Source organism: Notechis scutatus, chromosome 5 (assembly GCF_049901735.1).
Source record: "Notechis scutatus isolate UNSWTSFEM ecotype Mainland chromosome 5, rNotScu1.2, whole genome shotgun sequence".
Lineage (NCBI taxonomy): Eukaryota > Metazoa > Chordata > Lepidosauria > Squamata > Elapidae > Notechis > Notechis scutatus.
Window position 1 is genome coordinate 113,030,555 of NC_142013.1, and position 23,017 is coordinate 113,053,571.

A 23,017-nucleotide genomic window follows, 5' to 3' on the forward strand; every position below is an offset into this window, starting at 1 on the left:
TAGCGTATAAATAGAATAGAATAGGAATAGAATAGAGAATAGAATAGAGTAGAATAGAATAGAGTAGAGTAGAGAATAGAATAGAATAGAATAGAATAGAATAGAATAGAATAGAATAGAATAGAATAGAGCAGAAGAAGAATAGAATAGAATAGAATAAATAGAGTTGGAATTGACCTTGGAGGTCTTCTAGTCCAACCCCCTGCTTAGGCAGGAAACCCTACACCACTTCAGACAAATGGTTATCCAATCTCTTCTTAAAAACTTCCAGTGTTGTTGCATTTACAACTTCTAGAGGCAGGTTGTTCGACTGATTAATTGTCCTCACTGTCAGGAAATTCTTCCTCAGTTCCAGGTTGCTTCCCTCCTTGATTAGTTTCCATCCATTGCTTCTTGTCCTGCCCTCAGGTGCTTTGGAAAACAGCTTGACTCCCTCTTCTTTGGGGCAGCCCCTGAGATACTGGAACACTGCTATCATGTCTCCCCTATTCCTTCTTTTCATCAAACTAGACATACCCAGTTCCTGCAACGGTTCTTCCTCTGTTTTAGCCCCTAATCCTCTTTGTTGCTCTTCTCTGCACTCTTTCCAGAGTCTCAACATCTTGTTTTTAACATTGTAGTGACCACAACTGGAAGCAATATTTCCAATGTGGCCTTACCAAGGCATTATAAAGTGTGTGTGTGTCTTTTGGTGCGAAGAAGGCCAGTTAAACCTAGTTACAGATTTCCCGTCTAACTCTAAGCTGACGATTTTGTTCCAGGTGCCGATTCCCTGTGTGGACACAGCCTCAGTTTTAGCGATGAAAAGTTACATTCCTCTACTCCATCCAGTCCTTCTGGCTCTTCTCCCGTGATAGCGTCTCAGAAAGGTATGGTTTGAAAGCTCATTTAAAAAAAAAAAAAACAATTCTCCAGAATGAGAATCACGATCGGCCAAATGGTTGTTTAGTGTGAAAACTGGTCGTAAGTCACTTTTTTTTTCCAGTGCTGTTATTTTCAGAAATAGCAGAGGATCGAAGTGCAATTTTGCTGGCATAACAGCTGTCAGGCTGTGTATGTATTCTGACCAAGGCTTATGGAGGCATTAACAAACACATGTCCAAAAACCCTTTTTTCTTTATTTCAATGGTTGTGAATTGTAGCCATTCACAGCCTGTAATGAGTTTCAAACAGTTTGTAAACAGTTCCATGGAAGTCTGCCAAAGTCCTTCGGGAGAAGTCTGATCAGCACCCACCTTTATCTCCCTTGAAATGCTGCCAACGACTAAATTTCCAAGCGCCAAACGGAGCACAAATTCAACGCTGAACTTCAGGTTTCAAACCGGCCAGTATGAACAAAGTTACTTCCTGCAAAGGCTCCTGTCCCTTTGCTCCTCCTTTAGGTCTTATGGGAGGGGCCAATCACCTCCAAGCCTTACTGTCGAGTCGTCCCTTTTGTCTTAACTGTTTTTGCCTTCTGGCAGCTCTGTGCATGCGCGCACTGGGAACAGGCTCCCCCTGTTCCTCTGCCTCGCTGCTGGAGGCTCCAGAGTCAGCACATAACCCCCAGATGGCCCTGGCCCCGTATCTGTATCAGATGCAGGACCCTCGTCTGAGTCCTCCCCAGACTCCCTGGCCCATGTTCCTCCCCACGGTCTGACTCTGCTTCCCGCTCCACGGGCTGCTGACGGACCACAACAGTATGGCCCTGCATATGCGGGAATATGCTAGGAAGAAGAAGAACAGCTGTATGGCTCTTGTGTCACAAATTAAGGGACTGAGTCAGCGAATAGCCTGTTTTGCTGGCCATCTTTTTCATCTATATATCCATCTTTTTGGCTCTCCCAAACACTATTCTTTATTTTACCAAAAAAACAAAGAGATTACCAGAAAATGAACCACAAAGTCAATATTTCTGTTGCATAGACATCATCGGTTTTGTAATTGATGTTTTTTTCAGCAAAACTTGGAGACACCAAGGAACTAGAAGACTTTATCGCTGATCTTGATAGAGTTTTGGCAAGTAAGTAATCAACCTTGATTTCCGTAGATACTTGGGCAAGGATAAGGGTAGACACCGATAGATTCCTGCCCAGGAAACAATGAACAGGTATGACCCTGTACACAAAGGAAACCCACTAGGACAAGGTAATTAGATTTCTTACATGCACAGTGATACATTGATTTAGATCAAAAGGACTGTGTTAGAAATTCTGTTTATATATAGCACCAAGAGCAAACAAAGAGCACAGTCACCATGTGTTTTACTGCTCAGCTATTTAACTGTAACAGGAAACAGGAAGCTCTACTTAGACCAAAAGGGCATAAGTCACCTTTTTTCCCCATTGTCAACGTAATTTTGAACAGTCACTAAATGAAAATAGCTGCAAGTTGAGGGCTACCTGACTCAGATGTTACTTTAGCTCTGATTTATTTCACTCAGTGTTCAAAACTTGTATCTATCATTCCAGTTACATTGCAAATGTATCTTGAAAAATTATTTATACTACACAGTAATACTTATTCCATCTGATGTTTGTACAGGTATGTGAAACACTGTATTGTGACCCAAAACCTGCCTTCAAAAGGATGAGGTTCCTGCAACCCATCATCTAATGGGAGAGGCACAGGAATTCTTCTCTTCTCAGTATTTTTTCCAGCAATGGCCTCTTACGCTTGGCCTCTAACACGTCGTAATTGTGATTTTTTCACAGACAGGATCAAATAACACAAGTGCTCAAAAGGCTTTTTAAAAAAAATATGTAGCTTAACCTTGATTTATGAAAAGATTGGAAATTCTATATCATTAACTTGGAAATGTTTTCATGATAATATATTTTTGTACGCAAATAAAAGCTAAACTGGAAATTTTATATATATATATATATATATATATATATATGTATATGTATATGTATATATAATCGAGAGAGATTAGATGGATGGATGTTTGCATAGATGAATTGATGGACAGAGATATGAAAGATATATGTATGTATGTTAATTAATTGAGGATAGATGGACGGTAGTATAGGATGAATACATGGCTAATGAGATAAATGATAAAGGAACACATAGATGGGTGGATGGATGTTTAATTGCAGGGGAGGATAGAGAGAGAGATGATAGACAGATAGAGAAATAGATGACAGAATAAATGGATAGGTGGCTAATTGATAAATAGAGGGAATTGATAAATAGATGATAAATTATAGTGGATGGCTGGCTGGTTGAAAGAGGAAAAGGATAGACAGGTGGGAGATAGAATACATGGATAGAGAGATAATTGTTTAATTGAAAGAGAAGATGATGGATGGATGGATAAATAGGTAGATGGACAGACAGATAGATAAATGGCTAATTGATAGAGAAAGGGAGAAGATTGGTAGAGAGAGAGAAAAATATGGTTTAAAGGGCTATGAACTACTTAACTGTTTTGTATTTGTCTCCTACTTTTTCCTCTATAAACTCGTAGTAATTAATTAGAATAGCCCATCCATCTAAAGACTAGTTAGGAACATACTTTTTCAGATATTGCCGGATTATTCCATCCTTTTAGTTCTGGATTTTGGCACTTCCAGGTTTGTGAAAATTTCATTCTGTTTAGTAATGTAGTAGTGTGTATGCCCTTACAATGGGATGTGATTCCTTACCTGATCATTGCTGTAGCTTACTCAAGGGACACCACAATAGCCACAGAAGCTTAATTGTGCCCACAGTTATTATCTCCACCCTTATGTTCACAGCAAAAGCTCCCTTTTCTCCTTGAATACCATTAGCAGTAAAACAGCCACGCAGGGTTGTTTTTCAAACATAAAAAATAATAATTCTTTCCAAAAACGTGGTCCAGAAAGAGCGTGCTTAATAAAACACCTAAGCCTTGAAAACTCAAATCATTTTTCCAGTAGTAACTTATTTCATGGTTATTGTTCATGTTCAATGACAATAGCTTGAAGCCGGCAAATGTTTTAATTGGATGTACATATTTCCTGCTGTGCAATAAATGAATTCTGCAAAATAGCAACTCAAAGTTTTTTTTTTTCCAGCATTCTCAGTGTGCCCAGAGAGAGAAATATATGCCTCTACCCAGGATCAAACTCACAGCCTCCTAATTGTGAGGCGAGAGCTCCACGCTTTTTATGGGTGTGCTAGGAACTATCAATCTCTTGAAATGCAACGCAACTTTTGAATTCTTCTTTGGTTTGCTCATTAGCGTAATATTTACATTTTGCTAGTTGGAATAGATCTGGAGGAGGCTGATAGTAAACCAAAGTTTGGAAGTGAACGGGCTTTTTGTCTTTACCTGTTATTGGGATGCCTCGTTCGAGGGGATGGCCTCACACCTGAGGAGCACTCGGCCAAAGCCAGGGTCCTTCAAGAAACTTGGCTCTGTTTCTTTGCTTCGGTCAACAAGAATTGGTTGGTGGAGAAGGCCCATCCATCACTTCCCATGGTCCCCCTCTGCTCGATGGAAGCACCACGTCCTAATTAAATCTATATATTCTGATGGCTTTAAGGAAGTGATGCATGTTAGCTGTGAAAATAATCTGTAAATCACCCCGTTTGCAGTCTCAGTTCTTTTCCAGAGCCCTTACTAAGCCCTGCCATTATTTACTAACTCTTTACTAAACCTTTACTAGGCCATGCCTTTCTTTATGAACCCTTAACAAACCCATTACTGACTCTTTACTAAGCCATGCCATTCTTTACTCTTTACTAAGCCATGCCATTCTTTATTAACCCTTTATTGAACTTTTACTAAGCCAGGCCATTCTTTACTAACCATTTTCAGAAACTTTACTAAGCCATGCTTTTTTACTAACCATTTACAGAACTTTTACTAAGCCATGCCATTTTTTACTAACCCTTTACTAACCATTTAAAGAACATTTATTAAGCCGTGCCATTATTTGCTAATCCTTTACTAAATCTTTACTAAGCCATGCCATTTGTTACTAATCCTTTATAGAACCTTTACTAAACCATGCCATTCTTTACTAACTCTTTTCTGAACATTTACTAAGCCATGCCATTTTTTACTAATAGCTAACAGGTAATCAGAGTTGGAAGGGACTAACCCTTTACTAAATCTTTACTAAGCCATGCCCTTTATTAAGCTTTGACAGAACCTTTACTAAGCCATGCTATTTTTTACTAACCCTTTACTGAATCTTTACGAAGCCATGCCCACCTGGGCTTGTTTTGACTGCAGAAAGAAGGCCGCCAGGCTGAAACAAGGAGACATACATAAGCAAGCAAAGAGAAGGAAAGCTTACTCGAAAGCTACACGGTGGAGGTTGCGTCTCTGGGGAGGATGCAGGAAGCGCTACGCATAAACACAAGTGTGTGTCCCCATTCATTTTCAACCACCGCAATTCCTGCAGCTGGTCTCCGGCCTCCAGAAAGGCCGGTGCAACTCTCTATAGGTTGCAAATCTTTACATTATAAGAGCATGTGGCTAGGACAGGCATTCTTCCGGTTTACAAAAGAAATATTCGTCATAAAATCACAGAGACAGTATATTTCCTGATCCGCTATATAGGTAGTCCTCAACTTACCTCGACCACAACGGATCCCCAAATTTCTGTTACTAAGCGGGGACAGTTCTTAAGTGAATTTTGCCACACATTGCCACCTTTCTCTCCATAGTCACTGAGTGAATCACTGCAGTTCTTAAGTTAATATGTGAACCCGGCTTCCCTCATCGACTCGGCTTGTCCAAAGGTCACCAAAGGGGAATCACATGACCCTGGGAAAACACTGTAACCGTCATAAGTACATGCTAGTAGCCAAACCTCCGAATTTTGCTCTCGCGCCCACAGTGATGGTGCAACGGGAAGCATGCAAAATAGGCATGTCCATTTTTTTTTAGGGTTCGGGTGTAACTTTGAACAGTTACTAAACAAACGGTTGTAAGCACGGGTGGGGCTGCTGGGGGTTCGCAGGGGTTCAGGAGAGACCCCAGCTAAGATTCTGCACAGTTTTGACCCCGCCTACCCCGCCCCTCTCCTCCCAGTAATCCCCATGCGGCCTGTTTTGGATGCAGGGAAGTGCAGGGTGCACATGGAGGGCTTGGGGAAGGCAAAAAATGGGCCTCCTGGAAGTTTGGGAAGGCCAGAAATGGGCCCGTTTCTGGCTTCCAGAGAGCCTCTGGAGCCTGGGGAGACAGTTTTCTAGCTTCCAGAGAGCCTCCAGAGCCCGGGGAGGACATTTTCACGCTCCCAGAGGCCTGAGGGAAGCCTCTGGAGCCCAAGGACAATGAAAAACAGGCTTCCAGAAGTTCGGGAAGGCTGGAAATGGGCCCATTTCCAGCTTCTAGAGAGCCTCCAGAGCCTGGGGAGGCCGTTTTCACCCTCCCAGAGGCCTGAGGGAAGCCTCCGGAGCCCGGGGACAATGAAAAACAGGCTTCCAGAAGTTCGGGAAGGCCGGAAATTTCCAGCTTCCAGAGAGCCTCCAGAGCCCGGGGAGGACATTTTCACGCTCCCAGAGGCCTGAGGGAAGCCTCCAGAGCCCGGGGACAGTGAAAAACAGGCTTCCAGAAGTTCGGGAAGGCCGGAAATGGGCCCGTTTCCAGCTTCCAGAGAGCCTCCAGAGCCTGGGGAGGCCGTTTTCACCCTCCCAGAGGCCCGAGGGAAGCCTCCGGAGCCCGGGGACAATGAAAACAGGCTTCCAGAAGTTCGGGAAGGCCGAAATTTCCAGCTTCCAGAGAGCCTCCAGAGCCTGGGAGGACATTTTCACGCTCCCAGAGGCCTGAGGAAAGCCTCCAGAGCCCGGGGACAGTGAAAAACAGGCTTCCAGAAGTTTGGGAAGGCCGGAAATGGGCCCGTTCCAGCTTCCAGAGAGCCTCCAGAGCCTGGGAGGCCGTTTTCACCCTCCCAGAGGCCTGAGGGAAGCCTCCGGAGCCCGGGGACAATGAAAAACAGGCTTCCAGAAGTTCGGGAAGGCCGGAAATTTCCAGCTTCCAGAGAGCCTCCAGAGCCTGGGGAGGACATTTTCACGCTCCCAGAGGCCTGAGGAAAGCCTCCAGAGCCCGGGGACAGTGAAAAACAGGCTTCCAGAAGTTCGGGAAGGCCAGAAATTGGCCCGTTTCCAGCTTCCAGAGAGCCTCCAGAGCCCTGGGAGGACATTTTCACCCTCTCTTTTCTATTCTACTCTACACTCTACTCGTTTTCTACTCTACTCTCTTCTCTATTCTACTTTCCTCTATTCCTATTCTCCTCTCCTCCTATTCTACTTTACTCACCTATTCTATTCTACTCTCCTCTCCTCTATTCTACTCTACACTCTACTCCTATTCTACTCTCCTCTCCTCTATTCCTATTCTTCTCTATTCCTATTCTACTCTACTCTCTATTCCTATTCTACTCTACACTCCCCTCTCCTCCTATTCTACTTTACTCGATTCCTATTCTATTCTACTCTCTTCTATTCTACTCTCTTCTATTCTACTCTACTCCTATTCTACTCTCCTCTCCTCTATTCTCCTCTCCTCTATTCCTATTCTCCTCTACTCCACTCTACTCTCTATTCTATTCTACACTCTCCTCTCCTCCTATTCTCCTCGATTCCTATTCTCCTCTCTCCTCTCTATTCTACTCTACACTCTACTCTACTTTTATTCTACTCTACTCTTTACTCTATTCCTAGTCTATTCTCCTCTCCTCTCCACTATTGTACTCTAATTCTATTCTAGTTCTATTCCATTCCATTCTATTCTTCATGTTTCTCAACGCAGCCCCAAACCAGCCAATTTACTCCAGCAGCAAAACATGATTTTAGCTGCCGATGGAATCCAAACATTACATCCCAGTTGTCAAGTAGAGCTTGTTATCTTCCTCCTTTCGTGGTGCCACAAAGGCTGCCAGCTTTCTCCTGAGCGGAGGGGTTTGGCTTCCCTAAGCAGATTCTCCTCCGGAGGAGATTTCTTTCTCAAGGTTTTGCGCAAAAGGAGCACGAGGAAATCTCAGGCAGAGGTCAGGCGCCTGGGCTGCTCCGAGCACGCTGTCGATGAGTGGGAGAATTTTATCTCCCCCTAGCACGGAGGCTGGAGAAACACAACCATCTGTTGACATTTTTTTCTTTTCAAAAAAAGCCCCCACGTTATAGCAAAAGCACTTAGACAGATATACCACTTTGTGGTGGTTTCCAACTCTCTCTGAGCGCTTTACAGAGTCAGCTTCTTGCCCCTAAACAATCGGGCTCCTCATTTTAGTGACTTCAGAAAGGTGGAAGGCTGAGTCAACCTTGAGCCAGTCAGAATCGAACTGTTGACAGTGGGCAGAATCAGCCTAAAAATACTGCATTCTAACATGCTGCCAACCTGGCAGAATAGAATGGGATGGGACGGGATAGAATATAATAGGAATTAAAGGATAGAATAGAATAGGAATTAATTAATAGAATAGGAGAATAAAGAATAGAATATTGGGATTAAGAATAGAATAGAATAATAGAATTGGAAGGGACTTTGGAGGTCTTCTAGACCAACCCCCTGCTCAGGCAGGAAAGATAAATAAATAGATAGATGATAGATAGATGGATAGATAGGATAGAGATGGAGAGACAGACACCAATGGAGATAGCTAGATAGTTGATAGATATACAGACAGACAGATATACATAGCAATAGCTCGTAGATGCATACACTGCTTTGCAGTGTTTTTACACCCTCTCTGTGCAGTTTACAGAGTCAGCTTCTTGCCCCCCCAACAATCTGGGTCTTCGTTTTACCGACTTTGGAAGGATGGAAGCCTGAGTCAACCTTGACCAAGTCAGGATCGAACTGCTGGCAATGGGCAGAGTCAGCCTCCAATACTGCATTCTAACACGGTGCCACCATGGCAGAATCGAATGGGATGGGATAGAATAGGAATTAACGAATAGAATAGAATAGAATAGAATAGAATAGAATAGAATAGAATAGAATAGAATAGAATAGAATAGAATAGAATAGAATAGGAGTAAAAAGAACAGAATATTGGAATGAAGAATAGAACAGGACAGAATAGCAGAGTTGGAAGGGACCTTGTGGTCTTCTAGCCCAACTCCCTCCTCTGGCAGGAAAGATAGATAGGTAGATGATAAATAGAAAGAATAGAGATGGAAAGATAGATACTGATGGAGAGATAGCTAATTATATAGCTAGCTAGCTGACTAGCTAATAGATAGCTAGATAGCTTATAGATATACAGACAGCTACAGATAGCAATAGCACTTATATACCACTTTACAGTGCTTTTATAGCCCACTCTAAGCGGTTTACAGAGTCAGCCTCTTGCCACCAACAATCTGGGTCCTTGTTTTATCCACCTCGGAAGGATGGTAAACCTTGAACTGATCAGAATTGAACTGCTGGCGGTTGGCAGAGTCAGCCTGCAATCCTGCATTGTAACTATGGTGCCACCACACCCCTTTATGTACAGGGAATCCTCAATGGACGTCCACAGCGGAGCCCAAAATTTCTGTTGCTGAGCGAGGCCGTTTGTCAGTGTTCCAGAAAACCTCCACTGCAACCAATAACTATGAGACAACCGTCTTCTCAAAGTTTCCTTTTATCAGAGTAGTAAACTGGCACATCTGGGAAATCCTGAATCTGAAAGTTCCGGGTTTCCCTCCAATAAGTAAAAAAAAGTACAAATCTACCCCCTGCGCCTCTCATTGCATCACATGCCCCAATCCCCATCCGGCCCAACTTGAGACGTCCTCTCACTCAGGTGCAGAAACAACATGACCTTGACTTAGAAAAAGAATGCTATTGTGTCTAACCCCATACACTCCAAGAAATTCCTTCCTCCCATTTTCCAAGGCTCAAGAACGTGGCAGCGTGGAAGTGTCTGATGCTAATATGGCTTCCAAAGCTGACACCGTTGTTAAGTGAATTTTACAATCTTTCTTGCAATCACTGCACCTGTTAAGTTAATCACAGGCTTGATCTGGCTTCACTTAACAACTGAGTAACTAACCTAACAAACCGCAATGATTCACTTGACAATGGTGGCAAGAAAGGTTGTAAAATGTGGCAAAATTCACTTAACAAATGTCTCGCTTAGCGACAGACATGTTGGGTTTCATTGTGGTTGTAAATCGAGGGCTATCTGTATCAATTCAAAAGAATTATCAAAAAAGAAACATCCTTTGTGTCATTTTCTTTGTTAGATATTGAGCACAAAACGTATTTAAGGGATACTGTATAGAAATCTTTAGTTTATTCATAGAAATCTTTAATTTATTCCAAAGCTCTGACTGGGTTTTTAAATCATCCTCTTTATTGAAGAATACCATAATTTAGGTCACTTTAATTCAAGTACAATATGCACTTTGCCATAACACATATGTATTCAGTATAAAGATTAGGGCGCTGGTGCTTCAACTCTTGATTAGCAGCTCATTTGGATTATTCTGAATTAATCTTCCACGCTGAACAGTCAGTTCAGTCAACGGAAATCTTTTTCCTTAGGAGCTGGAAAGCATGGTGGAGGTGAAAATTTGCTGCAAAATTTGTGGGATTTCCTTGGTATCCATGGCGATAAAAGAACGACCAGCCGGTAATGTCCTTTGCAATCTAAAGATCAGAAGAGGAAATAAAATAAAATTTACTGCTGTGGATTTTCATCGCGTTCAATCTAACAAAGACTTTTTCACTAAAAATCCATCACTCAAGAAAAAAAATCTTAAAATAAAATAAAATGATGATGATGATGAGGAGGAGGAGCCTTCAGTGCAGGCCCAAAACAACTGGAGCACCACTTAAACACCATCATTGGCATTGACAAATTTGCTACCAGTCAATTGCAGAAGGCAGCTTTATTTGGAACAGCTTCCATCCTGCGGCGATATCTGTAACACCATCAAACATCCAGATTTGCCTGTCCCAGGTCCTTGGGAAGGACTCAATAGGTAGCCAAACCCAGTCTGAACATCTGGCTGACTGTGCCATGAATAATAACAACAACAACAATAACAATAACAACCTTTTTAAATGTTCAGTTGACCGAGTTTCATGTTTAATGAATAAAAGAGATAATAATAGCAACAATAATAGCAACAGCAACAATAATAAAAAACAACTTCTGAATCATAAAATGAAGAGGTTGAATTGAGAACAGGCCTAGGGGAAACATATTTTCTAGAGATTTGTATTCGTTATCGCAAGACGTGAGTAGCACTGAAACCACAATTCCACAACCATTTTCTTCAATGCATACGCATCTGTTAAGAAATGGAGCATGTTACGTGTTGTGCGATGAGCTTAGAACCAAAGGATGAGAAAAGATTTTTAAGGATCTTTATGCTGGTTTGCAAAATGACAATCTGACTCAGCTTTTCTTGGGCGTGGGAGCAGTTTTTTGGGAAGGTAGAAAAGATGTTCAAATTATTTTACTTTATTTACTCTAACCACTCCTGAGCTGAGCAGACCACGGTGGGTTCACAAATTTGAGCTTGGCTCAGGATAGTGAATCATTATTTGAAACTGAACCTGACTCTTCCTTACATCATCTGAATTTTCTTATGATTCATGCCCAAAGAAGCAATTTGGTCTTCGAAGCTAGTGCTAATTTATTTATTTTTGCTGTGATCAGCATCCTTGTTATAAACAAGCATGGAAAAATGCTTCTCTTGTCCTACTTGAATCATCAGGCATGATATTCCCCTCAGAAAAAAAAATCGGGGCCGGCCAAAGAAATCGCCCGCCCGCCCTCGCGCCAGCGCGCGCACCGCGCTCCCGCCCGCCTCCCGCCCACCCTTGCACCGACCGCCACGCGCCCCGCCGCCGCGCCCGCCTCGCACCGACCACCCTCGCACCGACCACCCCTCGCACCGACCGCTGCTCGCACCGACTGCGCCCTCGCACCGACCGCGCGCCGACCGCCGCCACCGCCGCCCCGCTCGCGCCCGACCGCCACTCGCACCGACCGCCCCTGCGCGCCCACCCACCCTCCTCGCACCGACCACCGCCACGCCGCCGCCCGCCCGCCCGCGTCGCCCGGGCGATTCCGAAAAATCGAATTCCGATTTTAATCGGAAAAATATCATGCCTGATCATAGGGTTGGAAGAGGAGACCTTTGGAGGTCTTATAGTCAAACCCCCTTCTCAAGCAGGACTCCCTGTGCCAGTGGTGGCTAACCTTTTTGGACTCGCGCGCCAGCACCCATAAGGCAATGCGCGCAGGGCTCCCCATGCCCCCTGTGCATGCGTGTGCGATCCCGCCATCGCCCCCTTATCTGCACTGTGCTTCCCAGCTGATTTTTTGGCCCATTTGAGGCCTTTTTCGACCTCCCAGAGGCTTGAGGGAAGCCTCTGCAGCCTCTGCAGGTCGAATATGGGCCCGTTTCATCACTTCTGGTATTTCCAGAAATACCAGAAATGACGAAACGGGCCTATTTTTCCGGCCCCCAAAGGCTGCAGAGGCTTTCCTCAAGCCTCTGGGAGGCCGAAAATCAGCTGCCAGGTGCGCACATGTGCAGTGAGGTAAGTTTGCGCTCGCGTGCCCGCACAAATGGGTCTGCGTGCCACCTGTGGCAGGCGTGCCATAGGTTCGCCATCACGGCCCTATGCCATTTCAGACAAATGGTTGTCTAATCTCTTCTTGAAAACCTCCAGTGATGGAGAACCCACAACTTCTGAAGGCAAACTGTTCAGAATAACAGAAGGAATCTTGGAGGTCTTCTAGTCCAGCCCCCTACTCAAGCAGGGAAACCTATACCATTCCAGACAATTGGCTGTCCCGTCTGTTCTTAAGAGCCTCCAGTGATGAAGCAACTCCCAACTTCTGAAGGCAAACTATTCAGAATAACAAGAGTTGGGGCCTTAGAGGTCTTCTAGTCCAACCCTCTCTTCAGGCCGGAGAACCTATACCATTCACAGGCACAGGGGCTGTCCAGTCTTTTAAAAGCCTCCCATGATGAAGCCACTCCCAACTTCTGTAGGCAAACTATTCAGAATAACAGAATAACAGAAAGGACCTTAGAGGTCTTCTAGTCCAACCCCGTTCAAGCAGGAGAACCTATACCATTTCAGACAAGTGGCTCTTCTTAAAAGTCTCTTCTTAAAAACCTCCAGTGATGAAGCACCCACAGGTTCTGGAGAAAAGCAGTTCCACTGGTTAATTGTCCTCCCTGTTAGGAAGTTACTCCTTAGTTGCTTCTCTCCTTGATTAGTTTCCATCCATCGTTTCTTGTCCTGCCTTCCGGTGCTTTGGAAAATAATTTGACCTCCTTCTTTTTGTGGCAGCCCCTGAGATATTGAAACACTGCTATCGTGTGTCCCCCAGTCCTTCTTTTCTCTAGACTAGCCAAACCCAAATCCTGCAACCATTCTTCGTATGTTTTAGTCATTTTAATCCTCTTAGTTACTAGAAAGCTGCTATCGTTATCACCACTTATCCTTCTCTTCATTCGTCTAGAAACACCTAGTTCCTAGTTCCACATTTAACACCTGTACACCTGGGAGAGGAACAAGACACTGGCATCTCCCCAGCTCATCCTATTCTACGTAGATATTGGCTCTCAGGAATGGTGTCAAGCCCGATGTTGACATATGCGTAGCCATTTTATTTACCCTTATTATATATTCCTTTTCTTTCTCTTTGCTGGTTATGGGGGGGGGGGGGGGGCTTGCCACATTCCTAAGGTGGGAGGAGTGGAGATAGAGAGAGTTGTTTAGGCTAAGTGGTTCTCCTTCCCGTGGGAACGAAAGCTGACCCTGCTGAGACCTGGAGGTGGAGATTGATGACACCGGGCAACGTTGATTTACTTCTATTGGGGAATGTGACTTTTGGGGTCTGTTTCTAATTTCCAATATTGTGTGGTGTAATTCCGGGTTGTGTCGGATCCAGAATTACAACAGGCTTTGCCAATTTGACGCTATTCTAAATAAAAGAAATTATTATGGATTTGGACTTTGCTTTTTTTCTTTTTGAATGAATTTCATCACTTGGAAACCTGACAAATGGGATTTGTGTAGATTTGTCTAAAATATCCCACCAGCCACCCGTCGGTTCCTCGCCAGCTTCGGGGGTCTCTCCAGCTTACCTGTCGGCTTGATCCCCCAAGGAGCCAATGAATATGGCGAAAGCGTTGACTTTGGGGTCGATCGTCAAGGCCTGCGCGAACCTTGCGGGCGGAATGCCGTACCGCTCCAGGTTGGCGTCGCTTAAGACGATGACGAAATATTCGTCGGCGTCGTCTTTGCCGATCTCCCGAATGGCGTGCTCGGTTCCTTCCAGGGTGTGATCTCCGCTCATGCAGAACTGAGAGTGGGCGTGCATGACCTGGTGGGACAGTAAATCAGGACACCCCACGAAAAAGATCATAATAATCCTGGGTTGTATAAACGGAAGATCATAATAATCCTGGGTTGTATAAACGGTTGTAGAATCAAGATCAGGTGAAGTATCAGTCCTGCTTTATAAAACCCTCGTAAGGCAACCCCTGGAGTACTACAAGCCATTTTGGTCACCGTTCTACAAAAGAGACGTTGAGACTTTGGGAAAAAATTCAGAGGAAAGCAACTAGGACGATTAAAGGCCTGGAGGATAAAACACATGAAGAAGGGTTGCAGGATTTGGGTTGGGCTAGTCTAGAGAAAAGAAGAATTAAGGGTGACATGATTGGTTCTGCACCCCAACAGGACAGACACGGACTTCAGAGGGTAATTAGGACTGCAGAAAAAGCACAATTACTACCAACCTGCCTTCCATTGAGGACCTGTATGCAGCACGAGTCAAAAAGAGGGCTGTGAAAATATCTACGGACCCCTCATATCCTGAACACAAACTGTTTCAATGCCTTCCTTCAAAATGACGCTATAGAGCACTGCACGCCAGAACAATTAGACACAAGGATTTTCCCCTGAATGCCATCACTCTGCTAAACAACTGACTCTCACAACACTGTCGAACTATTTACAAAGTCTGCACTACTATTACTATTAATCTTCTCATCACTCCTTATCACCCATCCTCTCCCACTTGGGACTGTATAATGGTCACTTTGTGGCTTGTATCCTTACGATTTATATTGACTGTTTCCTAGTATGACTTGATTGCTTATTGTACCCCATGACTATTATTAAGTGTTGTACTTGATGATTCTTGACTCTTAACAAATGTATCTTCTCTTTTTATGTACTCTGAGAGTATTTTCACCAAGACAAATTCTTTGTGTGTCCATTCACACTTGGCCAATAAAGAATTCTATTCTATTCTATTCTATTCTATTCTATTCTATTCTATTCTATTCTATTCTATTCTATTCTATTCTATTCTATTCTATTCTATTCTATTCCATTCCATCCTATCCTATTCTACTCTATTATACCCTATGATTATTATTAAGTGTTGTCCCCTATGATTCTTGACTCTTGACAAATGTATCTTTTCTTTTATGTACACTGAGAGTATTTGCACCAAGACAAATTCCTTGTGTGTCCAATCACACTTGGCCAATAAAAATTCTATCTATATTCTATTCTATTCTATTCTATTCTATCTCTATTCTATTCTATTCTATTCTATTCTTTTCATTCTATTCTATTCTGTTCTGTCTATTCTGTTCTGTTCTGTTCTCCATTTCTATTCCATTCCATAATTTCTATTCTATTCTATTCTATTCTATTCTATTCTATTCTATTCTATTCTATTCTATTCTATTCCATTCTATTCTATTCTATTCTATTCTATTCTATTCTCTATATTCTATTCTATTCTATTCTATTCTTTCTATTCTATTCCATTCCATTTCATTTTCTACTCTACTCTACTCTACTCTACTCTACTCTACTCTACTCTACATTCCATTCCATTCCATTTTCTACTCTACTCTACAGCAGTCTTTCAGTATTTGAGGGGCTGCCCCAGAGAGGAAGGGATCCATCTATTTTCCAAAGCACCAGAAGAGAAGGCAAGAAACAACGGATGGAAACTAACCAAGGAGAGAAGCAACCTGGAACGAAGGAGAAACTTCCTAACAGTGAGGACAATTAACCAGTGGAACAGCTTGCCTCTAGAAGTTATGGGTGCTTCACCACTGGAGGCTTTTAAGAAGAGCCTAGACAGTCGCATGTCTAAAATGGGATCGGTTCTCCTGACTGAGCAGGAGGCTGGACTAGAAGACCTCCAAGGTTCAGTTCAGTTCAATTCCAAATGACGTGCCAAGGAAGGGAAGAATACCCTGTGCGATCGGACGCCCTTCAAAACCAAGCCCGCGGTTGACGTTCAACGCAGGGAACCCTCGACTTACGAGCGTTCATTTAGCGACTGTTCGTAGTTACACCGGCCCTGAAGAAAAAAAAAGGACCCACAGCTATTTTGCATGCTTACCGCTGCAGCATCCCCATGGTTGTGGGATCAAAATTCAGATGCTGACTTGTACTTACGATGATTGCTGTGAGTGAGTGTGTGTGTGTGCGTGTGTGATGTGATTCGTTTTTGCGACCTTCCGACAAGCAACGGGAGAAGCCGGATTCCCTGAACGATGGTGTGATGAATTTAATTACAATCATTCCGTTAAAAACTGTGAGGACAGAAGGTCGTAAAAAGTGGGCAGTACTTGACAGATGTCTCACTTAGCGGTGTAAATCTGGGGCTCAACTGCCATCATAAGTCGAGGACCACCTGTCCCCCAACTGAGGTAAAACTCTCCCCTCTTGAAGAGACCGTTACCAGAACTGTATGACAACCTGCTCAGAGGGTGTTAAGGCTTTCATATTTATTTATGCTTATGACGGGGCTTAATCCAAGGATTAAGGCGACATTATCTCTGCTCTAGAGGGAATTAGGTCAAGGTAAGAAGCCGAGGAGGAAAGCAGGAATCGAGAGCCTGATGGGGGAGGGACAGGGCTATTTTGGCCTCCGTGGGAAAAAAGAAAGGAAAACCGGTCGGTTAATCGACTTCGCAGATAAGACCAACACAATATCACCCCCAAAGGGGCTTTTCTTGAAGAGGCCATTCCCTTCTTTTTTTCTTCTTCTTTGAAAATGTTTCTTCTCATCCAAGAAGTTTCTTCGGTTTTAACTCAAGTGCCTCGGATGGGAGTTTTCAAAGGAAAAGTCAAGAAAGTCAAGTTGCCTTTTGAAAAAAAAAAAAAGAATAGAACAGAAAAGAATCTTGAGAATAGAATCTTTATTGGGAACAGAATAGAATCTTTATTGGGAATAGGATAGAATCTTTATTGGGAATAGAACAGAATCTTTATTGGGAATAGAACAGAATCTTTATTGGGAATAGAACAGAATCTTTATTGGGAATAGAACAGAATCTTTATTGGGAATAGAACGGAATCTTTATTGGGAATAGAACGGAATCTTTATTGGGAATAGAATAGAATCTTTATTGGGAATAGAACAGAATCTTTATTGGGAATAGAATAGAATCTTTATTGGGAATAGAATAGAATCTTTATTGGGAATAGAATAGAATCTTTATTGGGAATAGGATAGAATCTTTATTGGTAATAGGGTAGAATCTTTATTGGGAATAGAATAGAATCTTTATTGGGAATAGGATAGAATCTTTATTGGGAATAGAATAGAATCTTTATTGGGAATAGAACAGAATCTTTATTGGGAATAGAACAGAATCTTTATTGAGAATAGAACAGAATCTTTATTGGGAACAGAACAGAATCTTTATTGGGAACAGAACGGAATCTTTATTGGGAACAGAACGGAATCTTTATTGGGAACAGAACGGAATCTTTATTGGGAACAGAATGGAATCTTTATTGGGAACAGAATGGAATCTTTATTGGGAATAGGACAGGAATCTTTATTGGTAATAGGACAGAATCTTTATTGGGAATAGGACAGAATCTTTATTGGGGAATAGAACAGAATCTTTATTGGGAATAGAACAGAATCTTTATTGGGAATAGAACAGAATCTTTATTGGGAATAGAACAGAATCTTTTATTGGGAATAGAAGAGAATCTTTATTGGGAATAGAACAGAATCTTTATTGGGAATAGAACGGAATCTTTATTGGGAATAGAACGGAATCTTTATTGGGAATAGAATGGAATCTTTATTGGGAATAGAATAGAATCTTTATTGGGAATAGGATAGAATCTTTATTGGTAATAGGGTAGAATCTTTATTGGGAATAGGGTAGGTATCTTATTGCAATAGAATCTTTATTGGGACAGAAATTAAGGGGAATAGAATCAGAATTATTGGGAATAGAATAGAATCTTTATTGGGAATAGAACAGAATCTTTATTGGGAATAGAACAGAATCTTTATTGGGAATAGAACAGAATCTTTATTGGGAATAGAACAGAATCTTTATTGGGAATAGAACGGAATCTTTATTGGGAATAGAACGGAATCTTTATTGGGAATAGAACGGAATCTTTATTGGGAATAGAACGGAATCTTTATTGGGAATAGAACGGAATCTTTATTGGGAATAGAACGGAATCTTTATTGGGAATAGAACGGAATCTTTATTGGGAATAGAACGAATCTTTATTGGGAATAGAACGGAATCTTTATTGGGAATAGAACGGAATCTTTATTGGGAATAGAACGGAATCTTTATTGGGAATAGAACGGAATCTTTATTGGGAATAGAACGGAATCTTTATTGGGAATAGAACGAATCTTTATTGGGAATAGAAGGAATCTTTATTGGGAATAGAACGGAATCTTTATTGGGAATAGAACGGAATCTTTATTGGGAATAGAACGGAATCTTTATTGGGAATAGAACGGAATCTTTATTGGGAATAGAACGGAATCTTTATTGGGAATAGAACGGAATCTTTATTGGGAATAATCTTTTGGGAATAGAACGGAATCTTCATTGGGAATAGAACGGAATCTTCATTGGGAATAGAACGGAATCTTGGGAATATAGAATAGGGAATCTTTATTGGGAATAGAACGGAATCTTTCATTGGGAATAGAACGGAATCTTTATTGGGAATAGAACGGAATCTTTATTGGGAATAGAACGGAATCTTTATTGGGAATAGAACGGAATCTTTATTGGAATAGAACGAATCTTATTGGGAATAGAACAGGAATCTTTATTGGGAATAGAACGGAATCTTTATTGGGAATAGAACGGAATCTTTATTGGGAATAGAACGAATCTTTATTGGGAATAGAACGGAATCTTATTGGGAATAGAACGGAATCTTTATTGGGAATAGAACGGAATCTTTATTGGGAATAGAACGGAATCTTTATTGGAATAGAACGGAATCTTTATTGGGAATAGAACGGAATCTTCATTGGGAATAGAACGGAATCTTTATTGGCAATAGAACGGAATCTTCATTGGGAATAGAACGGAATCTTTATTGGGAATAGAACGGAATCTTTATTGGGAATAGAACGGAATCTTCATTGGGAATAGAACGAATCTTCATTGGGAATAGAACGGAATCTTCATTGGGAATAGAACGGAATCTTCATTGGGAATAGAACGGAATCTTTTTGGGAATTGGGAATAGAAGAACGGAATCTTTATTGGGAATAGAACTGAATCTTTATTGGGAATAGAACGGAATCTTTATTGGGAATAGAACGGAATCTTTATTGGGAATAGAAGGGAATCTTTATTGGGAATAGAAGGGAATCTTTATTGGGAATAGAAGGGAATCTTTATTGGGAATAGAAGGGAATCTTTATTGGGAATAGAAGGAATCTTTATTGGGAATAGAAGGGAATCTTTATTGGGAATAGAAGGGAATCTTATTATTGGGAATATTGGGAAGAAGGAATCTTTATTGGGAATAGAAGGGAATCTTTATTGGGAATAGAAGGGAATCTTTATTGGGAATAGAAGGAATCTTTATTGGGAATAGAAGGGAATCTTTATTGGGAATAGAACGGGGAATCTTTATTTATTGGGAATAGAAGGGAATCCTTTATTGGGAATAGAAGGGAATCTTTATTGGGAATAGAAGGGAATCTTTATTGGGAATAGAAGGGAATCTTTATTGGGAATAGAAGGGAATCTTTATTGGGAATAGAACAGGAATCTTTATTGGGAATAGAACGGAATCTTTATTGGGAATAGAACGGAATCTTTATTGGGAATAGAACGGAATCTTTATTGGGAATAGAACGGAATCTTTATTGGGAATAGAACGGAATCTTTATTGGGAATAGAACGGAATCTTTATTGGGAATAGAACGGAATCTTTATTGGGAATAGAACGGAATCTTTATTGGGAATAGAACGGAATCTTTATTGGGAATAGAACGGAATCTTTATTGGGAATAGAAACGGAATCTTTATTGGGAATAGAACGGAATCTTTATTGGGAATAGAACGGAATCTTTATTGGGGAATAGAACGGAATCTTTATTGGGAATAGAACGGAATCTTTATTGGGAATAGAACGGAATCTTTATTGGGAATAGAACGGAATCTTTATTGGGAATAGAACGGAATCTTTATTGGGAATAGAGAACGGAATCTTTATTGGGAATAGAACGGAATCCTTATTGGGAATAGAACGGAATCTTTATTGGGAATAGAACGGAATCTTTTATTGGGAATAGAACGGAATCTTTATTGGGAATAGAACGGAATCTTCATTGGGAATAGAACGGAATCTTCATTGGGAATAGAACGGAATCTTCATTGGGAATAGAACGGAATCTTCATTGGGAATAGAACGGAATCTTCATTGGGAATAGAACGGAATCTTTCATTGGGAATAGAACGGAATCTTCATTGGGAATAGAACGCGGAATCTTTATTGGGAATAGAACGGAAGGATCGGAATTTTATTGGGAATAGAACGGAATCTTTATTGGGAATAGAACGGAATCTTTATTGGGAATAGAACGGAATCTTTATTGGGAATAGAACGGAATCTTTATTGGGAATAGGGTAGAATCTTTATTGGGAATAGAACGGAATCTTTATTGGGAATAGAACGGAATCTTTATTGGGAATAGAAGGGAATCTTTATTGGGAATAGAACGGAATCTTTATTGGGAATAGAACGGAATCTTTATTGGGAATAGAACGGAATCTTTATTGGGAATAGAATTGGGAATGAAGTCTTTATTGGGAATAGAACGAATCTTTATTGGGAATAGAACGGAATCTTTATTGGGAATAGAACGGAATCTTTATTGGGAATAGAACGGAATCTTTATTGGGAATAGAACGGAATCTTTATTGGGAATAGAACGGAATCTTTATTGGGAATAGAACGGAATCTTTATTGGGAATAGAACGAATCTTTATTGGGAATAGAACGAATCTTTATTGGGAATAGAACGGAATCTTTATTGGGAATAGAACGGAATCTTTATTGGGAATAGAACGGAATCTTTATTGGGAATAGAACGGAATCTTTATTGGGAATAGAACGGAATCTTTATTGGGAATAGAACGGAATCTTTATTGGGAATAGAACGGAATCTTTATTGGGAATAGAACGAATCTTTATTGGGAATAGAACGGAATCTTTATTGGGAATAGAACGGAATCTTTATTGGGAATAGAACGGAATCTTTATTGGGAATAGAACGGAATCTTTATTGGGAATAGAACGGAATCTTTATTGGGAATAGAACGAATCTTTATTGGGAATAGAACGGAATCTTTATTGGGAATAGAACGGAATCTTTATTGGGAATAGAACGGAATCTTTATTGGGAATAGAACGGAATCTTTATTGGGAATAGAACGGAATCTTTATTGGGAATAGAACGGAATCTTTATTGGGAATAGAACGGAATCTTTATTGGGAATAGAACGGAATCTTTATTGGGAATAGAACGGAATCTTTATTGGGAATAGAACGGAATCTTTATTGGGAATAGAACGGAATCTTTATTGGGAATAGAAACGGAATCTTCATTGGGAATAGAACGGAATCTTTATTGGGAATAGAACGGAATCTTTATTGGCAATAGAACGGAATCTTTATTGGCAATAGAACGGAATCTTTATTGGCAATAGAACGGAATCTTTATTGGCAATAGAACGGAATCTTCATTGGCAATAGAACGGAATCTTCATTGGCAATAGAACGGAATCTTCATTGGCAGAATGGAATCTTCATTGGGATAGAATCTTTATTGGGAATAGAACGGAATCTTCATTGGGAATAGAACGGAATCTTTATTGGGAATAGAACGGAATCTTCATTGGGAATAGAACGGAATCTTCATTGGGAATAGAACGGAATCTTTATTGGGAATAGAACGGAATCTTTATTGGGAATAGAACGGAATCTTCATTGGGAATAGAACGGAATCTTCATTGGGAATAGAACGGAATCTTCATTGGGAATAGAACGGAATCTTTATTGGGAATAGAACGGAATCTTTATTGGGAATAGAACGGAATCTTTATTGGGAATAGAACGGAATCTTTATTGGGAATAGAACGGAATCTTTATTGGGAATAGAACGAATCTTTATTGGGAATAGAACGGAATCTTTATTGGGAATAGAACGAATCTTTATTGGGAATAGAACGGAATCTTCATTGGGAATAGAACGGAATCTTATTGGGAATCGGAATCTTCATTGGGAATAGAATCTATGGAATCTTCATTGGGAATAGAACGAATCTTTATTGGGAATAGAACGGAATCTTTATTGGGAATAGAACGGAATCTTCATTGGGAATAGAACGGAATCTTCATTGGGAATAGAACGGAATCTTTATTGGGAATAGAATAGAATCTTTATTGGGAATAGAATAGAATCTTTATTGGGAATAGAACGGAATCTTCATTGGGAATAGAACGGAATCTTCATTGGGAATAGAATAGGAATCTTCATTGGGAATAGAATAGAATCTTCATTGGGAATAGAATAGAATCTTCATTATTGGGAATAGAATCGAATCTTTATTGGGAATAGAACGGAATCTTTATTGGGAATAGAACGGAATCTTTATTGGGAATAGAACGGAATCTTTATTGGGAATAGAACGGAATCTTTATTGGGAATAGAATGGGAATCTTTATTGGGAATAGAATGGAATCTTTATTGGGAATAGAATCTTTCGGAATCTTCATTGGGAATAGAACGGAATCTTTATTGGGAATAGAACGGAA

The 23,017-nt window shown here is 41.1% G+C and overlaps 2 protein-coding genes across 3 annotated transcripts in view; one reads left to right on the plus strand and one right to left on the minus strand.

Moving 5' to 3' along the window:
* Positions 1 to 3,999, plus strand: part of RGCC (regulator of cell cycle) — a 19,843-nt gene extending 15,844 nt beyond the window's left edge. The window contains exons 4-6 of the mRNA XM_087967698.1: positions 762 to 869; positions 1,940 to 2,002; positions 2,524 to 3,999. Of these exons, the coding sequence (XP_087823824.1) occupies positions 762 to 869; positions 1,940 to 2,002; positions 2,524 to 2,531 (179 nt within the window). The 3' untranslated portion in view covers positions 2,532 to 3,999. The remainder of the gene's footprint in view (positions 1 to 761; positions 870 to 1,939; positions 2,003 to 2,523) is intronic.
* Positions 4,000 to 10,168: 6,169 nt separating this feature from the next.
* Positions 10,169 to 23,017, minus strand: part of VWA8 (von Willebrand factor A domain containing 8) — a 126,891-nt gene continuing 114,042 nt past the window's right edge. For both annotated transcript variants that reach the window (XM_087967577.1, XM_087967576.1), the window contains exons 44-45: positions 14,011 to 14,249; positions 10,169 to 10,540 (exon numbers count right to left, since the gene is read on the minus strand). In XM_087967577.1, the coding sequence (XP_087823703.1) occupies positions 10,432 to 10,540; positions 14,011 to 14,249 (348 nt within the window). In that variant the 3' untranslated portion in view covers positions 10,169 to 10,431. The remainder of the gene's footprint in view (positions 10,541 to 14,010; positions 14,250 to 23,017) is intronic.